Here is a 26476-nt window from a genome sequence, read left to right on the forward strand (position 1 = left end):
TGCCACCAGGGAAGTCCCTATTCTACTTTCATTAGAAATTTAACTTTAGTCCTCTTTCTATCACAGAGTGATTTTCATGAACCATAAAACTATTCTAGAAAAAGCTATTTCTGGTCTTTTTGTTTTATTAATTGGTAAAACTTCCACAAAATTTTAATCAGTAGCAAACCATATAACAAGTTTGTGTTTTTAACATAACGTTATGACTTCAATTATTATTTGAGTGTTCTACTTTGGGTAAAGTTCCTACAAAAGGACAAGAAGAGAAAAAGTATAAGAAAACAGACTCTTTTTCTGCTTAAATCCACAAATGGCAGGTTCACAGTGGGCTGGAATAGAACCAGCAGGGGTCTTCAGAAACTCGAGAGTTTTAGATTGAGGCTGTGGAGATTTCTTCCACAAGCCACTCATCAGGAACCAAAATTCTGAGCTAAAGGAACTGCTGGGGGGCTTTCCTGGTGGTGCAGTGGTTGAGAATCTGCCTGCCAATGCAGGGGACACGGGTTCGAGCCCTGGTCCGGGAAGATCCTACATGCCACGGAGCAACTAAGCCCATGCGGCACAACTACTGAGCCGGTGCTCTACAGCCTGTGTGCCGCAACTACTGAGCCCACATACCACAACTACTGAAGTCTGCGCGGCTAGAGCCCGTGCTCCGCAACAACAGAAGCCACCACAATGAGAAGCCCGCGCACCACAATGAAGAGTAGCCCCCGCTCCGCTGCAACTAGAGAAAGCCCGCGCACAGCAACGAAGACCCAACGCAGCCACAAAAAGAAAGAGGAACTGCTGGGCTGGTCCAGTGCGGCATTTCTCGTGTCCTTTCACCATCTGATTAAGCTACCAGTAAAGGCTAAGAGCATTCACACCTCACAAAATCCTTGAGTGAGATCTCTCATTCTCTGTGGTTCTCTCTGCGTCAGGTTAGCACGACATCCCTTCTATACAGAGATGGCAGATGGCCAGGGCTGGACCAGGAGCCACAACAGGGCTGTGCTAAGAGAATCTGTGCATAACGTGGGGAAGGCAGAGGCTCCCTGCCTCTCGTGGGCATCAGAAACACCCGTGTACCTTTCTAAACATTCCAGGGCTCGGACCCCTCTCCCTGCCTCTACAGGTGGGGCTGCAGTTAAGCATGCCTAGCAAAGCTTCACTGGCCTTCTGATGTGTGCTGGAGAGAACCAGCTCCTGGCGTAGTTTCTGCCAGGACTTCACAGCCGGTATTTTGCACAGCTGGAGATGACTGATCAGTGATGCATTTTACAAGATCACTATTTTAAGAATTCTTCGGCCACCCTGAGTGAGCGCTGCCCAGGAAAAAAGGCATGCATAAAATGTTCGTTCCTTTCGTAACTAAAATTAGGATCTTAAATGGTCTCTTTACTTTTCACACTTTACTTCTCTTTCTGTGGTAAAGCCAGGATGTCTTTTTTGAATTCTTTTTGTAGTTAGTTTGATTGAATGTTCTTCTACAAGGTTCTTCTACAATTAGTTCTGCTACACATCTCGTTTTACAGATAAACAGGGGACTTCCCTGGTGGCGCAGTGGTTAAGAATCCACCTACCAATGCAGGGGACATGGTTCGAGCCCTGGTCTGGGAAGATCCCACATGCCACAGAGCAACTAAGCCCACGTGCCACAACTACTGAAGCCTACGCTCTAGAGCCCGCGAGCCACAACTGCTGAAGCCCACGTGCCACAACTACTGAAGCCCACACGCCTAGAGCCCGTGCTCTGCAACGAGAAGCCACCACAATGAGAAGCCCACGCACCGCAACGTAGAGTAGCCCCAGCTCGACGCAACTAGAGAAAGCCCGTGCACAGCAACGAAGACCCAATGCAGCCAAAGATAAATAAATAAATTTATAATAATAATAAAAAATAAAGATAAAGGGATTTGTATATTAAATGTTCTTCTACAATTAGCTCTGCTACTAATCTCTTGTTTTAAAGATAAAGGGATTTGTATATTCCTAAAAAAAAAATTGAAATCATTCACCTTAGTAACTTCTGATAAAGATAAACCTGATTTTAAATTACAACTGATTTTTACCAACCTTTTAAACTTTAATTTATTAAAGAGGATCACAATTCCTTCCCCCATTTACTAACACCCACACTGTTTCAAATTCCCAAAAGGAAAGTCCACAATACCATGCTGGAGAATTTCTTATGTGTCAGCTTCTGCAGTTTTTCTCTGCAAAGGAGCTAGGATCACCCCAACATTCCTCTCCTCACTCTCAGAGCTATACAAACTATGCTTCTCAATATATTCCTGGACAAGGTCTGGTACCAAGTAGCGAATGCTCTGGCCCCTTCTGAGGGCTCGCCGGATCTTTGTGGATGAGATGTCATTGGTGATCCATTCATTCACCAGGTGAATGTTGTTCTGGTGTTTCCACAGCACGTCGGATTCATAGATGAATTTCTGAGCATCATTTCCAGCCCGAGTAATACATATAAGCCCATAGTCTCCCACGATTTTGGTGATATCCTCACACTTCCACAGATTGGGCACACCAAAGGACTCCAAGAGATCTGCTCCACACAGCAACTTCACCTTTGGCACACCTGGGAAGAAGAAGAAAACAGAGTTTCAGGGTTTGCCGTTTTTTCTTTTTTTAAAAAAATATTTATTTATTTATTTGGTCGTGTCGGGTCTTAGTTGTGGCAGGCGGGCTTCTTCGCTGCAGCTTGCAGGCTCCTTAGTTGTGGCATACAAACTCTTAGTTGCGGCATGCATCTGGGATCTAGTTCCTGGACCAGGGATCGAACCCAGGCCCCCTGCATTAGGAGTGCAGAGTCTTAACCACTGCGCCACCAGGGAAGTCCCAGGGTTTGCCTTTTTAATAACGCTCTGCATCAAAATGAATGCGTATGTGTGTTCTTCTGGCTAGAGGGTTCATAGTTTCTATCACATTCAGATTCTCTAAAAAGAGATCTAGGATCCCTCAAAAGTTAAGGTTGACCTCCTGCAGGATAAATAAGCTCAGGGTGCCTCTGACTCTCCCCTCCTTCCATCATAAAACTAACAAGGGGTGGGGAATTCCCTGGTGGCCTGGTGGTTAGGATTCCGGGTTTCCAATGCCATGGCCTGAGTTCAATCCCTGGTCGGGGAACTGAGATCCCGCAAGCTGTGCAGTGCAGCAAAAGGGGGAAAAAAAAAAGAAAAGAAAACTAACAAGGGGCATTTTCCAGGCACCCACACATACTGAATATGAAAGTAAAATACAAAGGGGGCTTGCTCAGCTCTAGAGTCTTATCAGCTATCATTGGTAAGTCCTGGCAAAACATACAGACCTTTTGTTTTTGTTTGCTCTAGTGATTTCTTTTGACTACAATCTTGTCTTTGTTCAGCCCACTTCCTCTTCCGTCCAGGCCTTTCCAGTACAGGTGAGCCCTGCTGCTGATCACAGCTACTGGCTTCCAGCTTCTCTTGATGGTGTCTATAAAGCAACAAAGCAATAGAACATTTCTCTTTCTCACTATGCTCAACCGAAACGTCATCCCTCTGGAGATGCCTAAGAGCCTCTGATGCAATGTTAAAGGTTGGGAGCTGTTAAACACATTTAACCACAGGTACGATGCCCAACTACTCAGAATGGATGCCTTCGAACACATAGTACTGCTGGGTCAGAACGGATGCTGGCTAGGATATGGCATGGCAGCCCTGGGCTCTGGCTGTCAAGAATGGAAAGCAAGGAAAATCCTGGGAGCACAGCAAATGGTAGCTATTACTATTCTAAGCTGTATGTGTCTGTGTCATAAAAACAAGCATTAACATTGATTACAGAAAGTAAGTCCCCTAAATACCAATGAGGTCCCTTCTGAGAGCACGTTCATAAGTCCAACAAAGTTGGACTTTGTTGTTCTTAAGTCCAACAAAGTTAGCCTAGGTACCCAACTAACACAATCGGCTATATAGTACTGTACTGTAATAGGTTTATAATACTTTTCACACAAATAATACATAAAAAGCAAACAAGTATATACTGGACCCCGACAAGTAATCTCTTACCATGTCAGCGTGGTGGCCAGACCCTATAGACTGGGACAGTTTAAGAGCAGCATCGTTGGCAGCAGAAGCAGGAACAGTTTCCTGACTCCAACTGCAGTTAAGGAGGCATGACCTTGAAACAAGCCACCGCTTCTACTCTTCCAGCCCTTTCAACATTTCTGCATGAGCACCTAAAATCCCTTTCTGCTTAAAATGCTCAGAGTGGTTTCTATTTCCTGTCATAAGCCTAACTGATATGGTTAGAACCAGAAGGTTCGAACCCTAAGAACAGACATTAGACAGGTTTTTCCAAAAGTCCTGGTGTTTTATGCTCAAGAGAACATTCAGCAATAATTAGATGTTACTCACTCTGGTTTCTGAACCCTTAAACTGGAGCTGTTTCAGCGTTCTGAGCATGGCGATTTGTGACAACCCCCATATGCTGTCAGGGAAGCAGCTCCCAAAACCAGCTCTCTCCGTGATCAAGCATCATGGCTTCTCTTCCTTAAATTATCTGCCTCTCTCTTTTATACTTAAGAAGACTGACCACAGTAACATCATCTTACAACTTTACCTTTCTCACTTGGGGCACAGACAGGCCAGGTGTGCTTCCTCTATTCTTTAATAGGGATATACAGTTAACAAGTGTGCAAACATCTCAAAACACAGTGACAGCCATAAAGGCTGAGCACCACCCACACCCTGTTACCATGTGATAACCTCACACAGCAATGGCATGGCAAAGCTGACTGCACCATGGATACCTTAGCACCGTGGCAGTCTCTATCCAATCCTGTTGAAGACTTTCCCATGTATCAACTTCCAACCATTTTGAGTTCTTGGTGGCGAGTTCTGCCATGATAACTCGGTGATGGGCAGAGATGAGTCCTTTCTTCTTATATGCATCGCCGACGGGAGAAATTATGCCTTTGATAACTTCATATTTCCCTGGGTAAAGAAGCAGATTTGATATGAGGTATTATAACAAATTAGATTTTATGCACAGGAAATATCATCAATATGGTTTCATAATCACAGATTTCCCCCCTGCTCCTTTTTTCACAGGGATCCAGGTTTATTTATTTACTTTTAATTGTGGTAAAATATACATAAAATTTACCATTTAAGCTATTTTAAGTGTACAGTACTGTGACATGTTGTACGACCATCACCACTGTCCATCTCCAGAACTCTTTTAACTTCCCCAAGTGAAATTTCTGTACCCATCAAACACTGACTCCCCATTCCTCAGCAGTTTACATTTTGATTGATGTTGCCAAACTGCCTTGTAAAAAGCCTTAATCTATTTGTATACACAGGAGCCCATTCCTTCCCAACACCTGATATTTGACATTATCAAGTTTCAAAACTTGTGTCAATGTGATGGGAAGAATATATCTCATTTTTTATTTTAGTTCCCTGATCATTAGTGAGTTTGGACACCCATCCACCTATCAGCACACAGCATGATCACTTATGTAACAAAACAAAATAAATCTGTGTGTATGTAGGGGAGAAAAAGTTTTCCTCGACCCTCTTAGGGTCCCTGGCGGGGTGTGAAACTGACAAAGATTGATTAACAGGAGAAAAGCATACAAATTTACATAATGTAAGATTTATGTGACACGGGAGCCTTCATAAGGAAATGAAGACTCCAAGAAACAGTTAAACCTAAGTACAGTAAGTCCCCTACATATGAACCTTCGAGTTGCGAACTTTCAAAGATGCGAACGTGTGTTCGCATGTCCAATCACATAAGTTAGTTAACATGTCTGGCGTACACTGTCACGTGCACCGCATCCTCTACAAGTGGTTGTGCTTTTGTGTACTTTACTGTACAGTACTGTAAGGGTACAGTAGTATAGTATCTTTATTTCTAGCTAGATTTGCAAGAGGACGACTTCACTGAACTCCTTGCTGTGCAACACAAGGAGCTTACTAATGAAGCTGTGATGGAATTGGAGGCCCAGAGAAAGGACAAAGAGAGAGGAGAGGAAGAAGTAACTGAAGAGATTCACGACTCAGGAAATGGCAAGGGGATTTTCTTTATTTGAGGCGGCACTGTTAGTTATTGAGGCATAGGACCTGAACATAGAACGGTACACGAAGGTTGCAGCAGCCGTTCAGAATGCAATCCAGGGCTACCAAGTCATCTATGATGAGAAAAAAAGAGCTACTACCTAGATTGTTTTTTCAAGACGGTAGATGGAATTGAATCCAACAAGGAACCAAGGAACCAGAACCTGTGCCATCAGCGTCAGGCGTGAGTGACATTGCAGCTCGCCCTCTGTCTCCTGTTGCTGACGATCCTTCAGCTCTACCATCTCCCACCTCCTCTCCCTCCTCCAGTCAGTAACTCTTCTTGCCTGTTCACTCGATGCCAGCCCCTGTATGCCAGCTGTTGTCCTGTACTACTGTACTTTTCAAGGTACTGTACTGTAAGATTAAAAATGTTTTATTTTTTGTGTTTGCTTGTTTTTTATGTATTATTTGTGTGAAAAGTATTATAAACGCATTACAGTACAGTACTATATAGCCAATTGTGCTAGTTGGGTACCTAGGCTAACTCTGTTGAACTTACAAACAAATTGGACTTATGAACTCACTCTTGGAACGGAACTTGTTCTATATAAGGGACTTACTGTATTTTTATGCTAGATTAGATGAAGGGTAAACAGTCATGGCGGAATACGATAGGGCAAAGAGTACAAGGTAAGTGTAGAAAACTCAGGGGAATTTACCAAAGAATGTTTGCTTGACTTCCCTTTGTCTTCAGAGATAAGGATGCTCCTTTTCTCCGGGTTTAGGGAGAGCACCTCTCACGTGAACGTTTTACGATCTGCTTCAGGGAAGAGGGGTGGAGGGAGGAGGCCAGAGTGACCTTCCTGCCTCTGCTGTTTTATCAAAGTCCTTCCGCTTAAAATATCCAATATGCCAAAGTGCTGTATTGTAGGGCAGTGCATCCTGAACCCCATCATTGCTTTTGGCTACTCTTCCTACCTGTTCCATTCATGTAGTCCCTGGCCAGCTCAAACAGCCTGAGGTGCATATTGGTGATAGGATTAAAGGAACCACAAGCAAGGAGAACCACTTCTGTCTTCTCTGAGTTTTCCATGCTGAGAATTTGAAGTTGTAGATCTAAATGGAAAACTCTGACACCTCTCTTATTGTCTACAAAGGAAAAAGAAAGTAAGTTCAGTTACAGGGCTTCTGATGTCTTTCCATGTTCTCATTCCAAAGAGGTGGAATAAATAGTTAGCTTCACTGACTATGCTGGGTGAATTGCAAAAATGGCCCCTTTTCTCCATCCTTCCTTTTCAATGTGAATTTGCAGCTCTTACCATAAAGGGATGGAATCTCCTTCGCACCCTTTGTGACTTGCTTTGGCCCAAACAATGTGGCACATGGGAAAGTGTTCCCATTCTGAGCCTAGGCCTTCGAGGTGTTGTACACTCCCACTCTCTTTTGGACTCCTGCCCCTGACCTGAAAACAAACCCAGGCTAGCCTGCTGGAGGATGACAGAACTTGCAGGAGAGAGCTGGTACTCCGGCTGACAGACAGCTGACCATCAGCTATGTGGTTGAGGCCATCCTATACCATCCAAACCCCAGACAATCTGCTTAGATGCACGAGCAAGTCCAGGTGAGATTAGCTGAGCCTGGATCAGATCAGCAAACCCACAAGCTGAGCCTAGACTCATGAGCAAAAATGAATGTTTGTTTTGCAACTGCACTATTGTGGCCGGGTTAACAGATACAATGACATTATCATCCACCAAATATAACTCCCCAACAACCCGTCCTTCAAAACCGTATTTTGCCTCTTAGTCAACATGGTCATGTTATCACTTTCAACTGAGTAACAGTTTACAACGGACAAACTCTTTTCCATATCAGTTATTCCATTTGATCCTTCCATAACCCTAATGAAGTAATGCAAGGCAACTGAGTTTAAAATTTTATTAAAAATTTTTTATTAGGGCTTCCCTGGTGGCGCAGTGGTTAAGAATCCACCTGCCAATGCAGGTTCGAGCCCTGGTCTGGGAAGATCCCACATGCTGCGGAGCAACTAAGCCCATGCGCCACAACTACTGAGTATGCGCTCTAGAGCCCATGAGCCACAACTACCGAACCTGTGTGCCGCAACTACTGAAGTCCACACACCTAGAGCCCACGAGCCACAACTATTGAGCCCACATGCTGCAACTACTGAAGCCCACGCGCCTAGAGCCCGTGCTCCGCAAAAAGAGAAGCCACCACAATGAGAAGCCCGCGCACCGCAATGAAGAGTAGCCCCCGCTCACTGCAACTATAGAAAGCCCGTGGGCAGCAACGAAGACCCAACGCAGCCAAAAAATAAATTAAACAAATTAAAAAAAATTTTTTTTAATTAAACGAATTCACGTATATAGATTTGAAATCGTAGGGTGACAAAAGGCCCATAATGGAAGCAACAGTCATTGGCCATATCTCACCCACCAACCCCTCCAACCAAGTCCCTAAGAGGTGACCACTTTTAACTTTTTCAGCTATTTCTTCTGGTCGAATCTATCGTAATTCTATATTATGTGCTTATAATATTATTTCTTAATTTATTCAAAGAGTGTCTATTTACTTTCTCTCATGATCAAAGAAAATTAGCTCATACACCCCCATTACACTCAGGTTATATACTTGGGAAGTTTGGGAGAGAGTCGTGAGGGTGTATGAGAGCTAATCCTCATAGATTATGTATGGGGGGGAGAGATAGAGAGAATCTCTAGTCTATGCTGAAAGTCACCTTCTCCCACAATTCTGAAGGCATTGCTTCTAGACTGCAGTGCTAACAGTGAGAAATCCAAAGTCACTTCCAGTAATTCTGATCCTTTTAATGTGGCTTATATTATTTCTCCCTTGAAGCTTACGAGAACCCTGTCCCCAAATGTTCTGAAATTTTACAGTGATGTTCTCCAGTGTGGCTCTATTTTCATCTATTGTGCTGGGCCCTGAGCAGGCCCTTTCAATCTCAGAACTCATAACCTGCAGTTCTATAAAATGTCCTTGAGTTATTTCATGGATGATTTTCTACCTTCCATTTTCTCTGTTCTCTTTGGAAATGCCTAAGAGTTAGAGCTGAAGCACCGGGACTGGTCTTCCAATTTTCTTACCCTTTCTCTTCTCTTTTCCATCTCTTACCTTCATGCTCTAATTTCTAAATATCCTCAAATTCATCCTCCAATCCACCTATTGAGGTTTTCATTTCTGCTATTATACTCAGTTTTTTTTTTTTTTTCCTTTGGGCCACATCTCAAGGTTTTCAGTATCTTAGTTCCCCGACCAGGAATCGAACCTGGGCCCTCGGCAGTGAAAGTGCTGAGTCCTAACCACTGGACTGCCAGGGAATTCCCAATACTCAATGTTTTAGACCTTTGTCCTCTGAATGTTCCTTTTTATGGTATTCTGTTCTTGTTTCACCAATGCATTACGCTCTCTTATTTCTCTACCAATATTAATGATACATTTTATATTGCCTTCAAAGAGCTGATAGGAAGTTCTAAGTGGGTAGGTAGGGCTTCTGCACAGTGGGTTTCATTGTATGGTAACTTGGCTGTATTACAGGTCTTTCTCCTGGGATTGGTCAGCATCCATAAAAAAAGTATCCTCCAACCTCCTGCCTATATAGCATAACAGCTACAAACCCCTGCTCTGAAATCAGGCTGTCCAGGTTCAAACCACAGCTCCAATACTTACATGAGCTGGATGACCTTGGGCAACCTAACCTTCCTTTTGCCCCAGTTTTTCTGTCTTAAAACAGAGAAAATAATATTACCTACCTCATGATTATTGTGAGAATTAAATGAGACAATACACATATGCTACATAAAGCTGCTTTTGGCAAGTAAGAAACACACTATGAATATAGCAATTATTTATGTTGCATATCATGTTGCTGTAATTCAACTCCTTTTTTTAAAAAAATTATTTATTTATTTATTTATGGCTGCGTTGGGTCTTCATTGCTACACGCGGGCTTTCTCTAGTTGCAGCAAGAGGGGGCTACTCTTTGTTGCGGTGCACGGGCTTCTCATTGCGGTGGCTTCTCTTGTTGCGGAGCACAGATTCTAGACGCAGAGGCTTCAGTAGTTGTGGCTCACGGGCTCTAGAGCACAGGCTCAGGAGTTGTGGCACACGGGCTTAGTTGCTCCGTGGCATATGGGATCTTCCCGGACCAGGGATTGAACCCTTGTCCCCTGCATTGGCAGGTGGATTCTTAACCACTGCGCCACCAGGAAAGTCCCTCAACTCTTTTTGATCTTCAAAAAAAATTTATTTCAAATGGTTCAATCAACTATTATTACTCTACTGAATCTGTTTTTTCATGGAGGCTTTTTTCCTGAAATTCTTTCTCTAATCTGGGCTGAAAATCTCTAACCCATTGTGCATCTGTCATTCTGAAATATGACATTTCACCTCTCTCCTAAGGGAGATCCCCTATTTCTTAGAACCATGTCATTGTCTTTCTTGTTTTTCTTCCTAATTTTTCTGGAGCATATCCTCAAATAGCTTCATAATAAAGGGCAAATGGGAGATAAAATAAATGTCTTTATTCTTCCTTAACTGAGAGAATTCTAGGCTGCAATTTTCTTTTAAAATTATGAATGCATTCTTCATTGTTTTCTGGCACCGAACACTGCTGTTGAAAGTCTGGTGCTATTCTGATTCTTGTTCCTTTTCATGTAACCTGCTTTGTCTTTTTGGAAGATCTGAAGCATGTTCTTTTTATCCCAAATGCCATAATGATGCAGCATAGTGGGGGTCTTTTTCATTCATTGTGCTGGGACTCAGTGAAGCTGTCTATCTCCAACTCAAAGCACTCAGTTCTAATTATTTCTTTAATAAACACTCCCTATTAACTATCAATAAATAAAATACTTTCAGGAGTTCCCCGGATGCCAAATTGCTCAAAGTGTTTTGGGAACTTTTAGGGAATCACCTGTAGAGCCTGAAGTATTTTTATAATTAAAGTTGAAACATAACGAATGACAATAAAGAAACCAACATTTGGGAATTCCCTGGCAGTCCAGTGGTTAGGACTCTGAGCTCTCACTGCTGAGGGCATGGGTTCAATCCCTGGTCAGGGAACTATGATCCCACAAGCCTCATGGCACGGCCAAAAAAAAAAAAAAGTAAACTAACATTTATATGATACTTTCTAAATTACAAACTACTTTTCAGGCACATTATAATTTAATTCTCACCATAAAAGAACAAAAAATGGCCAAAGACATTTAGTTTGTTCCGAATAATAACCTATTGTTAGATATTTAGTTTTTCTAGTTAATCATCTATCATTGGTCATTTAGATTTATCTAATTTTTCACTATTACAAACATCTCGAAGAAATAATAAGTTGAGAATGAGTTGGAAATTAAGGCTATAAAACATCTCACTGTGTACCTGTAAGCCTTGCCAACACTCAGAAGACCTGTATCAGGACCATTTATTTGTAGCCCAATTGTGTTCAGACCCAATTGTTAGTCTGACCAACTTACTTTTGCTCAGATTTTATGCTCGCGTGAGACAAAGTTAGTGAGTGGCAGAACCAGGGCTAGAATTTAGGTTTCCTGACTCCTAGGTTCTCTCTCACCAAAAAGAAAAATTCGAGATAAATTGGAGGTGTGTAGATTGGAAATGAGCCCTTCTGGCTGAGGAGTTGCGGAATGTGAACTTCAGTTCCTTAGACAACAGGAAACTTTGACGGTTTCTGAGCAATGGAGTGACAACAGGGTTCTAGAAAAACAATGCTCTAGAAAAACAATGCTCTAGAAAAATAAGGTGACATGAGTGTTTAAAAATCCTTATATGGTTGTATGATCTTGACCTGATCACTTAATTCTGTGTCTTAAGTTTCCTCAACTGTAAAATAGAGACCATGATATGTTACGGCAAAGTGCTTATGACAGTGCCTGATGCATTGTCAAACAGCTACCAAATAAATGATAGCTGTTATTTGTGAGGAAAGTGATAATACTGATGATGGTGATGCTATTGGATTAACTGGAAGGGGCAAAACGATAGGAAGGCCAGTTACAAAGTAATGAAAGCTTCAATTTAAGTACAGTCAGTGGGAATGGAAATTAGGAAACATTTATTCAATAAATACTTGAGGTCTACTCCAAACAGTGGCAGGGATCACAGGGACACTGCTAATTGTTAATAGGAAATAAAGGAGAGAAGAGTCAATAATGCTCCACACAGCATTAAAAAAATGAGTTCACTGGTTAGAATGATTTAAATGTCCTACCTTTCAATTATCATCCCAAGGATGATACCAGGATTCACTTGGGGCTTGTTCCCCCCCTCCCACTCCTTATCTGCCCCCCCAATTCCCATGCAAAGTACCTGTGGTATTATGGAGTGGCCCTGGGCCCACAGGGAAATCAGGGTATCTGGCCAGCTACTGAGCATGCTCTCAAGGACCGTGGTGGAGGGGCCTGATTCAGCTGGAGTCCAGCGTCAGTTCCAGCCCCACCCATCTCAAGTTTCAGGTACCACTCCCCAGGGGGACTAAGCTGTGAGCTGAAGAACAGTAAGCTTGAGAGCAGGAGGTGCAGATCCCCTGGGAGCTGCTGGCTGTGCAGGGAAGGATGGAACAAAGAGCTTGAAGCCCCTCCCTGACCTTGGGGGCGAGCTCAGGTTTCCAGGTCCTCCCCAAGGGAAGGGGTGGGGAAGGGGTTGGGGGAAGCTGATCTCTCAGCTTAAAGGAAGCTTTCTCTCTTTTCACATTCATGACCTGTCTCAAATATCCAGCTCAGTTCTATTAATTCACTGTTAACACAGCCAGCTTTAGACTTTAGATCCTCAAAGCCATAGAAGAATTCGGTTACAGCGAGCTTCTATCTATCATAGCTTAGAGTGGCTTTCAAAGAACAAGGATCTGCCCCTCTCCATTGGAGAGTACTTCCTCCGAATCCCCGAAGGGTTCGTGTGGAGGGAAGGGGGCCTCGGCAGGTGAAGAATGAGTGTAGAGGAGGTTTGGAAGCTCTAACGGGACTGTTCCGGGTCTTCCTTGCCTTTTGCTCCAGGTGCTCAAGGACCAGGGCCACCATGATTCACTTCTGTCTGGCTCATACAGCCTATCACTTGCACTGCTGGCTGCCAAGATCTCATCAGCTCAGGCTGTAAGTGCCCCTCGTCAGCCCACTGTGGCAAAAAGTTCATTTCTTCCTGAGGCTGTCCTGAGGTTGAAGTAAAATTTATTTTCAACTTTAAAATCACTGACTTTAAGTTTCAAAAACATTGATGTGTAAACATTAATGAAACATTTTGTAAACATTAAGTCAGTTTTTAAAACATTAACTTAAAAAAAAAACTGTTTGGCTTTTCTTGTCACACTTCAGAATGCTCAATATAATTAAATCTATTTTGACCGACTGTTAATGCAATTGACTTGACAACTTCTCAGATTTACACCTCTAAAGGGACACTATTCCTTTTAAAATAGTAACCTTAAACATGTAACCATATTCTAGTTCTAACAATGTGCCACTGCTTTAGTCTGGGGGTATATATATACATATATATATATATTTTTTTGCAGTACGCAGGCCTCTCACTGTTGTGACCTCTCCCGTTGCGGAGCACAGGCTCCAGATGCGCAGGCTCAGCGGCCATGGCTCACAGGCCCAGCCGCTCCGCGGCATGTGGGATCCTCCCGGACCGGGGCACGAACCCACGTCCCCTGAATTGGCAGGCGGACTCTCAACCACTGCACCACCAGGGAAGCCCTGGGGGTATATTTTGAAATTGCTTTTTGTTTTGAGTACCTTCACTGGGGGTAAATCTTTGTCTTTGGAGGGGAGATTTAATTTCTACAAATACCCTAAAGTCATTCGGTGCTAAATCCAATTAATAAAATAAATGAAGGTGAATAACAGTTTACAGTAAAGAGGTAGAACTATTAGTTAAGGAATAAGATTTTCCTACATGTGTGGAAACTATGTAAGTGTAATCTCAAAAGAATTTCAAAATTGAGCGGTAACCACAGACCTCATTTGGTTGTGTAAGTTGTGGTAGGTACGTTAACTCACTCAGTGTGAACCACCTGGCTGGGGGGAGAGCGAGCACAGTACAGGGCCACAGGGTCCTAACCATGCTGTAGCTCACCCTCTGCTGTAGCTCTACTGCTCGCTACTACTAGGTGTTTGTCCTCAGACTAGACATTTAATGTTTCTGAGCCTCGGTTTCCTCATTTATAAAATGGGAAACCACAGTCCCATTTCATAGGATTGTGTGCATATTAAATGAGAAAGTGAATAAAAAATGTGACACATTTGTCTACTAATTATGAATATTAATAATTCTTACTATTGCTTGTGGGTTGTCTTATGGCATTAACTTACAGCCATGGTAAAGAAACGAAGGTTCTCAGGGACTTCTCTGGTGGTCCAGTGGCTAAGGCTCCATGCTCCCAATGCAGGGTGCCCAGGTTCGATCCTGGTCAGGGAACTAGATCCCACATGCTGCAACTAAGAGTTCACATGCTGCAACTAAAGATCCCGCATGCCGCAACTAAGACCCAGCACAGCCACAATAACTAAATAAATAAACAAATAAATAAGAAAACAAGGTTCTCAAGATTCCTTAGAGACCAGTAATCACAGTGATATAGTAGGAGCTCAATAAATGGTTACTATTATTCTTACTAAAGTATTATTAGACATAATTTTGCTGTAATGGGATGGATCTTAGTTCATCTTTGCTATGTTTAAAACTTTTATTTCTGTGGTTTGATGTAACATTCTCGTGAAACAGAACTTGAATTTGGTTTCTTGAAGGCATTTTATCACTGAAAAAGTAATGTATCATGTAACTCACTGTGTCCCATGCAGCCAAGTGACAGTGTTCCTGTTTGGGATCACCATTCTGACCCTCCAGTTCTATGTTCTGCTGAAGTAAGTTCTTTCTCCAGCCAACCCCCTCCCCTGGCAGCTCAGCATGCACGTCTTACCTGTGGAGATGGCTCGGATGCCCTCTGCCATTCCTGTTATGTGTTTAATTGCAGCCTGCCCCATTGTTTTGCCCCTATTATCAATGGTAGTCACCTGTTTCACCTCTTCGAAGAGTCAAAAATCTCAGTACAGCCAGGAGAGCTGGGATTTGGGCAGATTGAGTTTAACTTTTAGTCAACAGTTATTTCTTCTAGTATAAGAAGTCGTCAAATGGGAAACAACGAGAGCACCGACGTTTCAATTTATAAATTCCCTAGAGAGCAGTCCCAACAGCCTAGCATTAGCTAACTTCTGCAAGGCTGAGGGTGACACAGGCACACTCAACCAGATTATGACCTGACCTGTTATTTCAGATTCTATGCTGGAAAGTAGTTTTGGCTGAAAAAGGCAGTTCATACCTTTTTCGGGCAAACGAGGCAAATGCAATTTGATACATTCAAAATCAACTGCAGTTCTAAAAATCCTAAAAAAAAATCTGAAAACTTAAGTGATGGGGAAGGAATGGAAACCGTGACACTCCTTGTAATTAGCCTAACTCAAACTTGCCAGCTTCTACTATAAGAGGTGTGTGTGGTAGGGCATATTTCCTTACTCCAGAATTTCCACAAAATGCTTTTTCACCAAAATATCAAATTAACATGAATTAGAAAAATGGTAAACATTATTTGTCCACCAATTAAGATATTAGTAACTCTTAATAATATTTTTATTAATGCTAGCATTAATTAATTTGCAGTCACAGTAAAGTAACCAAGGTTCTTAAGAGGAGTGAGTTGCCTGGAGCCAAATGAACCTAGTGCCGCAATTAGAATTCAAGGATCAGGGCCTTCTGGTGTTACACTAACAGCGTGGATTTCTTCTAATAAGTAATCAATTTATGTATGACCCAGGGTATTGATTTTTAGGCCCAGATCTTCTCGATATTGCAGTCAACCTCTCCTCACCAACCTGGTTGGTAATATCATCTTTACTTTCTTCACAATTGGTAAGTGTGCAGTCATTCTGTCAGGCACTTTTAAGTGTCTACTATTTGCCAGACACTACTAGAATAAAAACGGGTAGAATAGGACTTCTTGCTCTTCAAGAGCTCAAAGACCGAAACCTAAGAAGAAATTCACATTTAGAATTCAGGTGAAGGGAATTCTTCTTTTTGGTTTTAGTTTTTGGCCATGCCGCACGGCAGGCGGGATCTTAGTACCCCAACCAGGGATCGAACCCGTGCCCCACTGCAGTGGAAGTACAGAATCTTAACCACTGGACTGCCAGGGAAGTCCCTGAAGTGAATTCTTAAAAAGTTCCTTAGTATCTCTTTTAGTCATCCTACAACTTGAATATGAACCCAAATTAAATTAAATACTAATGTTTTGTTTTGATGTTATAAAATTCTTTACAGTTATAAAAATATCAGATTTATCCACTCATTCAATAAATAGTTACTAAGGAGATGATATAGGTAGAAAAACAGGGACCTCAACTAATTGAAGTCAAAAAATGATACAGAAGAGTTGGACTCTGAAATGTGCTGAAGTTTTAGGAACACCTTAAACTAGTATATTTTACTTATATTTTCCTTTGTATGTACTTTTAAGAGTGATGTGAACTTTAAATTAAGACTATGTCTAAATTTTTATAAAGTGAAAAAAGTTATTGGATGCCTTAACATGGTTCTAGAAAGAGCCTCCAGAGAATTCCCTGGTGGGAGGCCAGCTCAAACAGTAATCCCACAACAGCAGGAGCTACTTCTTCTCTCTGACCTTCCTTGCCCTCATTTCTAAAATGGAGATAAAAATACCTGCTTCACAGTTTTACTGTAAGGTTTAAATGAAATAATGGGGGAATTAAAAAAAAAACTGTCACAGTTATTATCACTAGCATTGCCGATAGTAAGCACATGACCTCGATCAAAGGAAAACCTTAGCCTGGCTAGGTTTTGAGCACTTTTGTTCCACAATAGATACATGAGGAAACACCTTCTATTTAGGGTCTGCATTCAAGAGTATACTTCTGAATGAAATAATGCCATTTTGCAGCAACTATATGATATCACTTATATGTGGAATCTAAAATATGATACAAATGAGTATATCTACAAAACAGAAACAGGCTCACAGACATACAGAACAGACTTGTGGTTGCCAAGGAGAAGGGGGAGTGGGGGAGGGAAGGATTGGGAGTTTGGGGTTAGCAGATGCAAACTATTATATATAGGATGGATCAACAACAAGGAACTATAATCAATATCCTGTGATAAACCATAATGGAAAAGAACTTGAAACAAATATATGTATAACTGACTCACTTTGCTATACAGTAGAAATTAACAAGACATTGTAAATCAACTATACTTCAATAAAAAAAAAAGAGAAATGTATTTCTGAGATAATTCAACCCAGTAAACTGAGGCTGTTCTGCTGTCCTTTTAGGTTTTACCGTGCTGCTTACTCAGATGGAACCGGTCCCACAGGCACTAAAGAGGATGTTTTCTGTATTTGGTGTGGGGTCCTTCAGTGAAGGAGTCTGCACCGTAGTGTTAACATTTTTGGCAACCGACTGTGTACGTTCTTAAATACTGAATTTCCAAAGGCTCATCTTAACCTGAAAGCTTGGCTGTATACAATGCACCATTAGTCCTCAACATTTATTTTCTACTTACACTAGGAATAGAGATGGAGAGATAGAACTCCTCAGTAGACACATCACAGTTAAAACATTTCAACAGGGAAAGTTTAAAAATTCCATGAGAGATTTTTCTTTTTGTAGAGTGAAGTCTGCTTTACTAGAATTAAAAAAAAAAAAGTTAAGACATTAATCAACAGTGGTAGGAACTGCTGGACGGGGTTGGCACATTAAGCAGCGAGCTTTCCATCTCCCGCTAAGTTGGTGCCTTTGTTTAAACCCTTTCAGCAAAAACATTTAAAATATGTATTGCAATTAAAAGACAAGTATTCCTAACAGTTATTTCTTCCTCCCAAATATAGGAAAAAAGGACTCCTGAACTTTACTACTTGTCTGTGATGCTTTCAGTAAGCAACGTGGTTTCTACAGGTAAGCAAAAACTTCCCAAGTAACCCATACCTATTTAAAGGCTTAACCAGTCCTTCAAGGGAAGTAAATGCTCAGGTAGGATTCTTACATTGCAAGGGGAATGTATAGCTCCTCTTAAGGCAAGAGCTCCAAGAAGCTGCAGAGTTTTAAAAGCAAAGAAAAAGCAGAGAGGGTTAGAATGGGATATAAAAAGCCATCCTTCTCACATTATTTCCACTCCATTTAATTAGATCCCATTCTTTATCCTACAGTGTTTTGCTCAAGCCTGGGGCTGACTTGGCTGGCCAGTGTAACCTGTCAAAGGCCAGATGCTAAATCAACAGTCTGAAGCTGACATCTGAGCCTTGCTGGTCCCCTGCCTTAGATATATGTCTTGGCAGGTTAAGCCTTTTCCAGCAGCCTTGTCATCTGACTACTGCCAGCAAACATGTGACCATCTCCACCCTGCCACTCCTAGATGAAGTGGGGTCAGCTGAACATCAGAGCCACGACAACAAGAAGCACAGCAAAACCAGTCACTGGGAAGAAATTTGTCAGGTGACAACATTAATGAGCACTGACAATGGATAAAAAGGAATCGTTCAACCAAAATCACTGGGTCGATATCACAAGCAAATTCAGCCCCAGTAAGGATCTCCTATTAGATACTTTCAAGATCATTAGTACTTTGACTTTCTGAACCTCCTTTTCTGTTTCAGTGAAGTTAGTAGCATCAGCTGGATGGCCACTATAAAAGTATTGAGAAGGAAAAAGAAAAATATAGATCTTAGTAATGAACAAAGGTCTAGTTTCAAAAGAACACAGTGATCCAGAGTGTATATTTGAACAAGGTCAATCTATCACTTCTTTAAAAGTGCAGCGGGAGATTTTAGAGTAAAACTCATCACGATCTCCCCTACCTGGGCTACACCAATCTCTTGCATCATGACAGTCAACTGCTGTCTAGAGAAAATAGCCAACTGACCTGCATGATGTTGTCTTTTGACTTGTTCTGTGTGTATGCACAGATTCTGAGGGATTTTAAGTAGTAGCTAGATACTCACAGATGCTCTCAAAGTCTTTAGTAAGTGGAGATAATGCCATTTCTTGAGGGGAAGAACAGTATCTCTTGGCAGAAGGAACAAGTTTAATACAAACATCTCGCAACACATCTATGACAGACACAGATCTTCACAAATGGGAATGATTGTTTTCCATCTGCTTCTCTGTTCACGTGATACTTGCTGCAGGGGAAGTTACCCACCAACACACTATCCATCCACCACACTGACATTTTCTGAGCACCTTTCACATTCCAGACATAGCGCTAAAACTTAGGAGTTAGAAACGCGAGTAACTCATAGGTTAACAGTGAAATCCCCTGAAATAATTCTTTTACTATGGGTAACAGAAACTATTTAAAAGTAACACAGCCTTTTACATTCTCTAGACCTCATTAACCAAATATCAACATGTCAGATGAATGTCAACTTATCTCAAGATAGGATTTTTATCAGAAGTTTCTTTTTTTCTGAACTATCTTGCCCCTCACCCCCAAACCTGATCTACTTGAAGATCTCAGCTGATGACAAACCCATCCTCCCAGTTGCTACAGTCAAGTACCTCAAATCATCCTAAATGCATTGTTTTTCTTTTCCCACACCCCATCAGGAAGTCCTAATGGCTTCACCTTCAAAATACATACAGAATCCAACCATTTTTCGCTAGTTGGAAATTTTTAACTGACTTTTCTAAATGCAAGAGGCTGCTTCTTAAGACCAAGGCTTCTTGGTACTTCTTTTTTAAAAACTAATTTATTCATTTGGTTGCTCCGGGTCTTAGTAGCAGCAGGTGGGCTTGCAGGCTCCTTAGTTGCAGCACATGTGCTCCTTAGTTGTGGCTCCAGGGCTCCTTAGTTGCGGCACACGGGTCCCTTAGTTGTGGCATGTGAACTCTTAGTTGCAGTATGCATGTGGGACCCAGTTCCCTGACCAGGGGTCGAACCCGGGCCCCCAGTATTGGGAGCGTGGAGTCTAACCCACTGCGTCACCAGGGAAGTCCCTGCTTGGTACTTCTGTGTCTTGAAATTATGCAACATTCTTAACGTAACTCCAGAAAACGAAATTCTGTTTCTTAATTGATAAGCATAACTTGAAGCAAAATTTAACCAGCACCTTAACCCATAACCTATAAAACTGAATTTTCATGCACATTTATGCTTTTATCATTTCCTCCAAAACCAAGTCACCAGAGTTAATTTCATTAAGAAACATTTATTTTATGCTACCAATATCGTATGAAATACAAAGCATGCTCTTTCTCCACACAGGTGAAAAGTATAAAATTTTAAACTGCTATTTTTTAGCCCCTCATAACTTAGACAGCCATGATCAGCAATCGTCCCTCATAGACTGACAACACTTTCTGCTATAACCCATGTTTGCTCCGAGTGGAAAACTTTTGCTGAGCAACTTCATGGGGGATGCTTTGTTTTAGCGGTTCTCAATCTGGGACCTGGGCTTCAGAGGTACAAAGTCTCTGAAGTTGTAAGCAAAATGTTGGGCATGTGCACCAATGAGCAACTTTCTGGGAGAATGTAAAAGGAAGTTTGAGAAAATAAAAACATTAAGCATTACACTCATTAAATTTACTATAAGAAAAAAAATACTTGATGTTTGACATCCACTACTCTCCATTTAAAATTTAAAAAACAGGGCTTCCCTGGTGGCGCAGTGGTTGAGAGTCCGCCTGCCAATGCAGGGGACACGGGTTCGTGCCCTGGTCCGGGAAGATCCCACATGCCGCGGAGAGGCTGGGCCCGTGAGCCACGGCCACTGAGCCTGCGTGTCCGGAGCCTGTGCTCCGCAACGGGAGAGGACACAACAGTGAGAGGCCTGCGTACCGCAAAAAAAAAAAAAAAAAAAAAAAAAAATTTAAAGTTAGCCTTCACACTACTTTTTCCACAGCTGCTAAACCCTAGAAGTGAAAACTTTCTAATTACTAATTGAATTGAATTGAATATTGAATTTCTAAATGCTCATCTAATCTGAAAGCTTGGGTATATTCAATATACCATTAGTCTTCAATATATACTTTCTACTTAGATTAAAATTAAATATATGTAAAAATGGAATTCCTAATTAGACATATGTCATAGTTAAACATTTCACTGGAGAAAGGTCAAAAAATTCCACAAAGAATTCTCTTCCTTTTTCTACTTTACTATAATTTTTTCTAAGTTAATATGGAACTGTTGGAAGATTGTTTTAGGGTGCCCCATGCTCAGAGTTTGGATTTCATCCTGTAGGGAATGGGGATGTTTTAGAGGGCTTAAATAGGGAGTAATATATCAATGCACTTTAGAAATAATTCTCAGGACTTCCCTGGTGGCACAGTGGTTAAGAATCCGCCTGCCAAGGCAGGGGACGTGGGGTTGAGCCCTGGTCCGGGAAGATCCCACATGCCGCAAGCAATGAAGCCCATGCGCCGCAACTACTGAGCCTGCGCTCTAGGGCCCGTGAGCCACAACTACTGAGCCCATGTGCCATAACTACGTAAGCCCACGTGCCTAGAGCCCGTGCTCCGCAACAAGAGAAGCCACTGATCACTGCAACTAGAGGAAGCCCATGCGCAGCAACGAAGACCCAACAGTCAAAAATAAAAACAAATAAATAAATAACTTTATTTTTTAAAAATGCATTCGTATAATGGCATATTAAATAATGGGGCTATGAGTAAAACAAAGTAAGGCAAGAGGATAAGGAGTGTTGGAATTCTAAATAGGGTGGTCAGGAAAGGCCTCACCATGTGACATTTGAGCAAAGAATTAAAGGAGACAAGGGAGTGAGCCATGCAGACACCTAAAGGAAAAATGTTCTAAGCAAAGGAAACAATGCAAAAGCCCTGAGGCAGAAGCAGGCCTGCCCAGTTCCAGGATCTCCAGCGAGATCAGAAGGGCTGAACAGGAGTTAACAGAGGGAAGGAGTTTTGGTAGATGTCATCAGCGGTAAAAGGGAGCCACTGCAGGGTTTCTGAGCAGAGGAGTGACATGACCAAACATATTTTCAAAGGATCTCTCTGGCTGCTAAAGCCGACAACAGAATGTAGGGGGAAATAGGGTGGAAGAAAGGAGACCAGATGGGAAGGTACTGCTGTAACCCGGGTGCGAGATGATGCTGACATGGACCAGGGTGGTAGCAGTGGAAGTGGTGAGAAGTCATTCGATTCTAGATATATTATAAAGGTAGAGCCAATGTGATTTGCTGATGGATGGAATGTGTGCTGCGAGAGAAAGAGGAGTCAAGAATGACTCCAAAAATTTTTGGCTTAAGCAACTAAAAAACTAGAGTTACCTTTAACTGAGAAGAGAAAGATGGTCATGGAATAGGTTTAGGGAAGAAGATCAGTAGTTCAGCTTATAAAGAAGTTAAGTTTGGGATGTCTATTAAATATGCAAACAGTGGTGTTAAGTAGGTAACGCAGAACAGAGCCCAGGTCAGGGGAGAGGACAAGAGATTTACTAGATTTGGGGTCATCTGCATATAGATGGTATTTAAAGTCGTAAGACTGGATGACATTACCAAGAGAGTGAGTGAGACAGAATGCAACAGCAGTGTGGGCATCACCGGGGAACTGGTTAGAAATACACAACCACAGGCCCTACCCTAGGTCTACTGAATCAAAATTTGCATCTTAACAAGATCCCCAGGTGATGTGTATACATCTTAAAGTTTGTAAAGCTCCACTGGTCCAGGTGAGAGATAATGAAGGGTAATAACAGGAGGGATGGTGTCAAGGGTTTACAAGTAGATGAGCTGAGTGAATGGAGGAGGGAAGGAGGTGAAGGGAGATTTCTGACTTAAGAGACCACTTAGATGGTGTGCCGAGAGTCAACAGAGAGTATTAGGGGAAGCACAGGTTGGGAGGTATGAAGGGAAAGCATAAAGAGACACACTACGGTTTTAAAGGTGCTGCTGAACTTGAGGTATACACAGGACATCCGAGTAGGGAGATCTAGTAGGTAGACAGAAAAAGAGAGAGACTAGAACCTGGCAGTAAAACCCAGAGACACTAAAGACTACCTTCAAGGAGATATCGCGGTTAAAAGAAGGCTGTTTATTTGATTTGATTTCTTTTTTGAAGAACAGAATTAGAATGTTGGTTGGTTGAGGGAAAAGCACAATTAGGAAGCCACACAGCCTGCAAGAAAGCTAATAATTCATGGAGAAAAGTCCCTAAGGAGGCCACAAAGAAAGGATTTTTTTTTTTAAGAAAGGATTTTAGGTACAAATTAAGAGCATAGCTTAAAAATAATGAGGAGAAATGAAAACATACATCTACACAAAGAATTGTATGGTTTGGCTTTATACGTAATAGCGAAAAGCTGGAAACAACTCAAATGTTAATCAAGAAATGAATGAATGAATGAAGTTTATTATTAGCTCAAATAATGGAATACTACTGAGCAATAAAAAGGAAGAAACTACTGATACAAATAACATGGATGAATCTGAAGAGACATTATTTTGAGTGAAAGAAGCCAGATACAAAAAAGAACACGCTATATGATTCCAGTTATATGAAATTCTAGAAAAGAATTTATAATGACAGAAGACAGATCAGTGGTTGCCTGGGGCGGGGGAAACTGACAACAGAAGGGCAGAAAGCTTCAGGGTTCCTGCTATGGAATCCTTATTTTTTCTCCTGTGCTCTTCACTGAATGGCAATACATTCACCCATTCTCTTTGGATGGGCTTGTTTCTCAAAAATAAATATCCAGTTATACTAATGTAACTATAATGATGGTGACAACTATAACAGTAACATTCGTTGAGTTCTTCCTGTGTGCCAAGCAATATACTAAGCACTCACGTGATCCTTACAACACTCCAATGAAGTAGGTACTATTATTCTTTTTCCCTAGCATATGAGGAAACTTAAGCTGAAAGAGGTTGATTAACTTGTTCAAGATCTCACAGCCTGTGTAACAACCTTGACTCTAAAAGTTCATGCTCTTAACCGTTACACAAGATTTACAACGGTACGTTATCTACTCGTAGACATTAGAAAGAGGTCCACGCATTCAGAGTGCCTTTGGCTCATGGTACTTCTTTTTTTTTTTAGATGTTGGGGGTAGGAGTTTATTAATTAATTTATTTATTTTTGCTGTGTTGCGTCTTCGTTTCTGTGCGAGGGCTTTCTCTAGTTGTGGCAAGCGGGGGCCACTCTTCATCGCGGTGCGCGGGCCTCTCACTATTGCGGCCTCTCGCGTTGCGGAGCACGGGCTCCAGACGCGCAGGCTCAGTAGTTGTGGCTCACGGGCCTAGTTGCGGCTCACGGGCCTAGTTGCTCCGCGGCACGTGGGATCCTCCCAGACCAGGGCTCGAACCTGTGTCCCCTGCATTAGCAGGCAGACTCTCAACCACTGTGCCACCAGGGAAGCCCCATGGTACTTCTTATTAGCCACTCAAGTTTCATCTGCCCCTGCATATTCCCTACCTAGTTGGAGCAGCTAGTGCTCTCTGGACTCCCATCCCAAGTCCAAGTTGAGGTGTCCTAAACCTTCCCAGCTGCCAAGTAGTATTTATCTGGTTTTCCAGTTATGACTCCCAGTTCTGAGGTTTTCTTCCCCAATGCTCTCTCCTGTGACTACCTACCTAACATTCATTCACCTTTTCCCAACATCTTCTCTTCCCTATTTCCCCTCCAGGCTTGTATTCTATTTTTGTTTGAGAACTGGAACCCAAACCAATTTCTCTTGTCTATGCACTAGGAATACTTTTTCATTGTCCATTAGCTCTAAAGAGAACTCAAAGGTATGTAAGAATACTCTCAGCATAGAACCGCTGAATCAGAGTGTCACCGAGAAACAGCACGCAAATACAACGCACGTATGGTGAGGCCTTTCCTCCACCACTTCTAAGACTGTACACACTAAAACCAACATAAATGCCTAAATAGAACACCTTATTATCATCATCAAAATTAGGGGATGAACACAGTGAGAAAATGTTTATTCAGCAAGTTCTTCCAATGATGAAAGAAGTATATTTTCCAGTTTTGTTTTGTGTGGCACTGGCCCTAACTATTTGTCATTGAGAGTTCGATATTCCACAAAAACGTTGACGCTTCCACACATATTCACATGTCAAAAATTAGAGTTAATTATATTAACATGACAGCCACTTACTTTTACAAAGCAAATTCTGTGAATCTGAAGCGTTTTGCGAGGTAGGCTATTGGAACCATTCCAACTGGTGTGTCAACAGTCTTCTCTAAAGTTGGACTTAGAAGAGTGGTTTCACATGCAAATTGTAACTCTGAGAAACAATTTACGGTGATAAATTAAGACATTCTATGATTGGACAAACAATTCATTCTGGTGGAGTTCTACGGTAATCTTGGAAGTTTGTCCTGGGTGGCTGAAATATAATTAACTTTAAAGACAACATCTGAGAAACAATTTCGCCGTAAACCCTGATGTCGTCTTGTGGACTAATGACTTCAAGGAGATGGGCTGGGAACATGTGAAAATGTTTTAATTTTCTGAGTAACTTCTAGACTGTTGCCAACAGCTAGCAGTCTCTCCTCAAGAGGAGTGAGTGTCCCGCTTCCAGGAACATGGATCTAGTCTTTTATAGATTTGGAAATTACGGATTTCAGAAAAAAGAAAAGTGCCCCGCCAAGCCCAAGAAGCCTCTAGAAAAGGATTTTTTTTCCCCAGGGTGCACTCACTTGTTCCAGAGGCAAATTTACCGGTTTTCGGTTCCACAGAGAGAAACAGAAACAATGAAGGGGCAAGACTCCCTGTTCCAAACTTGAATGTGACCTAGCTTCAGGGACAGTTGTACCTTACCCTCAAAGACCCTAAGCAGTCCTGAGCTGACTCCACCAGAGACGGGTTTTTCAAGAGCTCTGTGAGGTGACTTACCTCCTCCTCAGGGCGGACCAGCCCGAGCTCTCCGAGAGACGCTCCGCAGCCCGGACGCTAATGAGGGTAACACCCGCGGCCGCGCCCTCATTAGCTCCAGGAGGCCGGAAGTGCGTGCGTCTGACGGAAGTGCTCCTCTTCTACGCGTCCGCCGAGCGGGGCCCCTCAGGTAGGCGGGGCGCCTGGCTCCGAACTCTGGGACCGAGTGGTGGGTGGAGGCGGAGAAGGGACCCCGAGGGCCTGAGGAGGTGGTTCGGTTTCTGGTCGGGAAAAGCGGAAGAGTTTCGGAGGCAGCTGATTCCCGGCGACCTCTGGTGGCAGTCGGGCCTAGTCGAGCCGGCCGCCGCACGACCCAAATGCGGGAGCTTCATGTTCCCCGGTGGGAGATGGGATTTGGGGCTGTGATCGGGGCTGCTCCCTGACCGCTGACTCCCTGTCCGGATGGTTGAGGTCCAGACGCTGCTCACTTCCAGCCGGGAAAATGTATGCGCTCCTTTTCCGTGGCTTTGGATATGACAACTTCCTTCAAGGCA

At 42.4% G+C, this 26476-nt stretch overlaps 2 protein-coding genes across 8 annotated transcripts in view; one reads left to right on the top strand and one right to left on the bottom strand.

Moving 5' to 3' along the window:
- On the bottom strand, window positions 1-26102 carry NMNAT1 (nicotinamide nucleotide adenylyltransferase 1). Of its 4 annotated transcripts, XM_060283313.1 has the most exons (7): window positions 25944-25989; window positions 25203-25332; window positions 17643-17765; window positions 6999-7169; window positions 4763-4946; window positions 3302-3447; window positions 1-2572 (listed from the first exon to the last, which is right to left on the bottom strand). In XM_060283313.1, the coding sequence occupies exons 4-7, from the start codon at window positions 7111-7113 to the stop codon at window positions 2172-2174; spliced, it is 846 nt and encodes a 281-aa protein (XP_060139296.1). In that variant the 5' UTR covers window positions 7114-7169; window positions 17643-17765; window positions 25203-25332; window positions 25944-25989; the 3' UTR covers window positions 1-2171. The 4 variants fall into 4 exon arrangements, with proteins under 4 accessions (XP_060139296.1, XP_060139285.1, XP_030734895.1 ...); XM_060283302.1 differs by lacking the exon at window positions 17643-17765; XM_030879035.3 differs by lacking the exon at window positions 25203-25332 and having other exon boundaries at window positions 25944-25980.
- Window positions 26048-26476, top strand: part of LZIC (leucine zipper and CTNNBIP1 domain containing) — an 11544-nt gene continuing 11115 nt past the window's right edge. For 3 of the 4 annotated variants that reach the window (XR_011377603.1, XM_060283327.1, XM_070046062.1), the window contains exon 1: window positions 26048-26112. The gene's annotated coding sequence lies outside the window, so the exon portion shown is untranslated. Of the gene's footprint in view, window positions 26113-26167; window positions 26427-26476 lie in introns of those variants that run through there. The other variant, XM_060283319.2, reaches the window with a different exon arrangement.

This window comes from Globicephala melas, chromosome 1 (genome assembly GCF_963455315.2).
Source record: "Globicephala melas chromosome 1, mGloMel1.2, whole genome shotgun sequence".
Classification (NCBI taxonomy): Eukaryota; Metazoa; Chordata; class Mammalia; order Artiodactyla; family Delphinidae; genus Globicephala; species Globicephala melas.

What these genes read in the sequence shown, in the direction of transcription:
- NMNAT1 (XM_030879066.2), bottom strand. Translation starts at nt 7,113, where the DNA reads ATGGAAAACTCAGAGAAGACAGAAGTGGTTCTCCTTGCTTGTGGTTCC. An exon ending in GGACTACATGAATGGAACAG is followed by an intron (nt 4,947 to 6,998) that starts GTAGGAAGAGTA and finishes TTCTTTACCCAG; the next exon opens with GGAAATATGAAGTTATCAAA. An exon ending in AGAGCAAACAAAAACAAAAG is followed by an intron (nt 2,573 to 3,301) that starts GTCTGTATGTTT and finishes TCTTCTTCCCAG; the next exon opens with GTGTGCCAAAGGTGAAGTTG.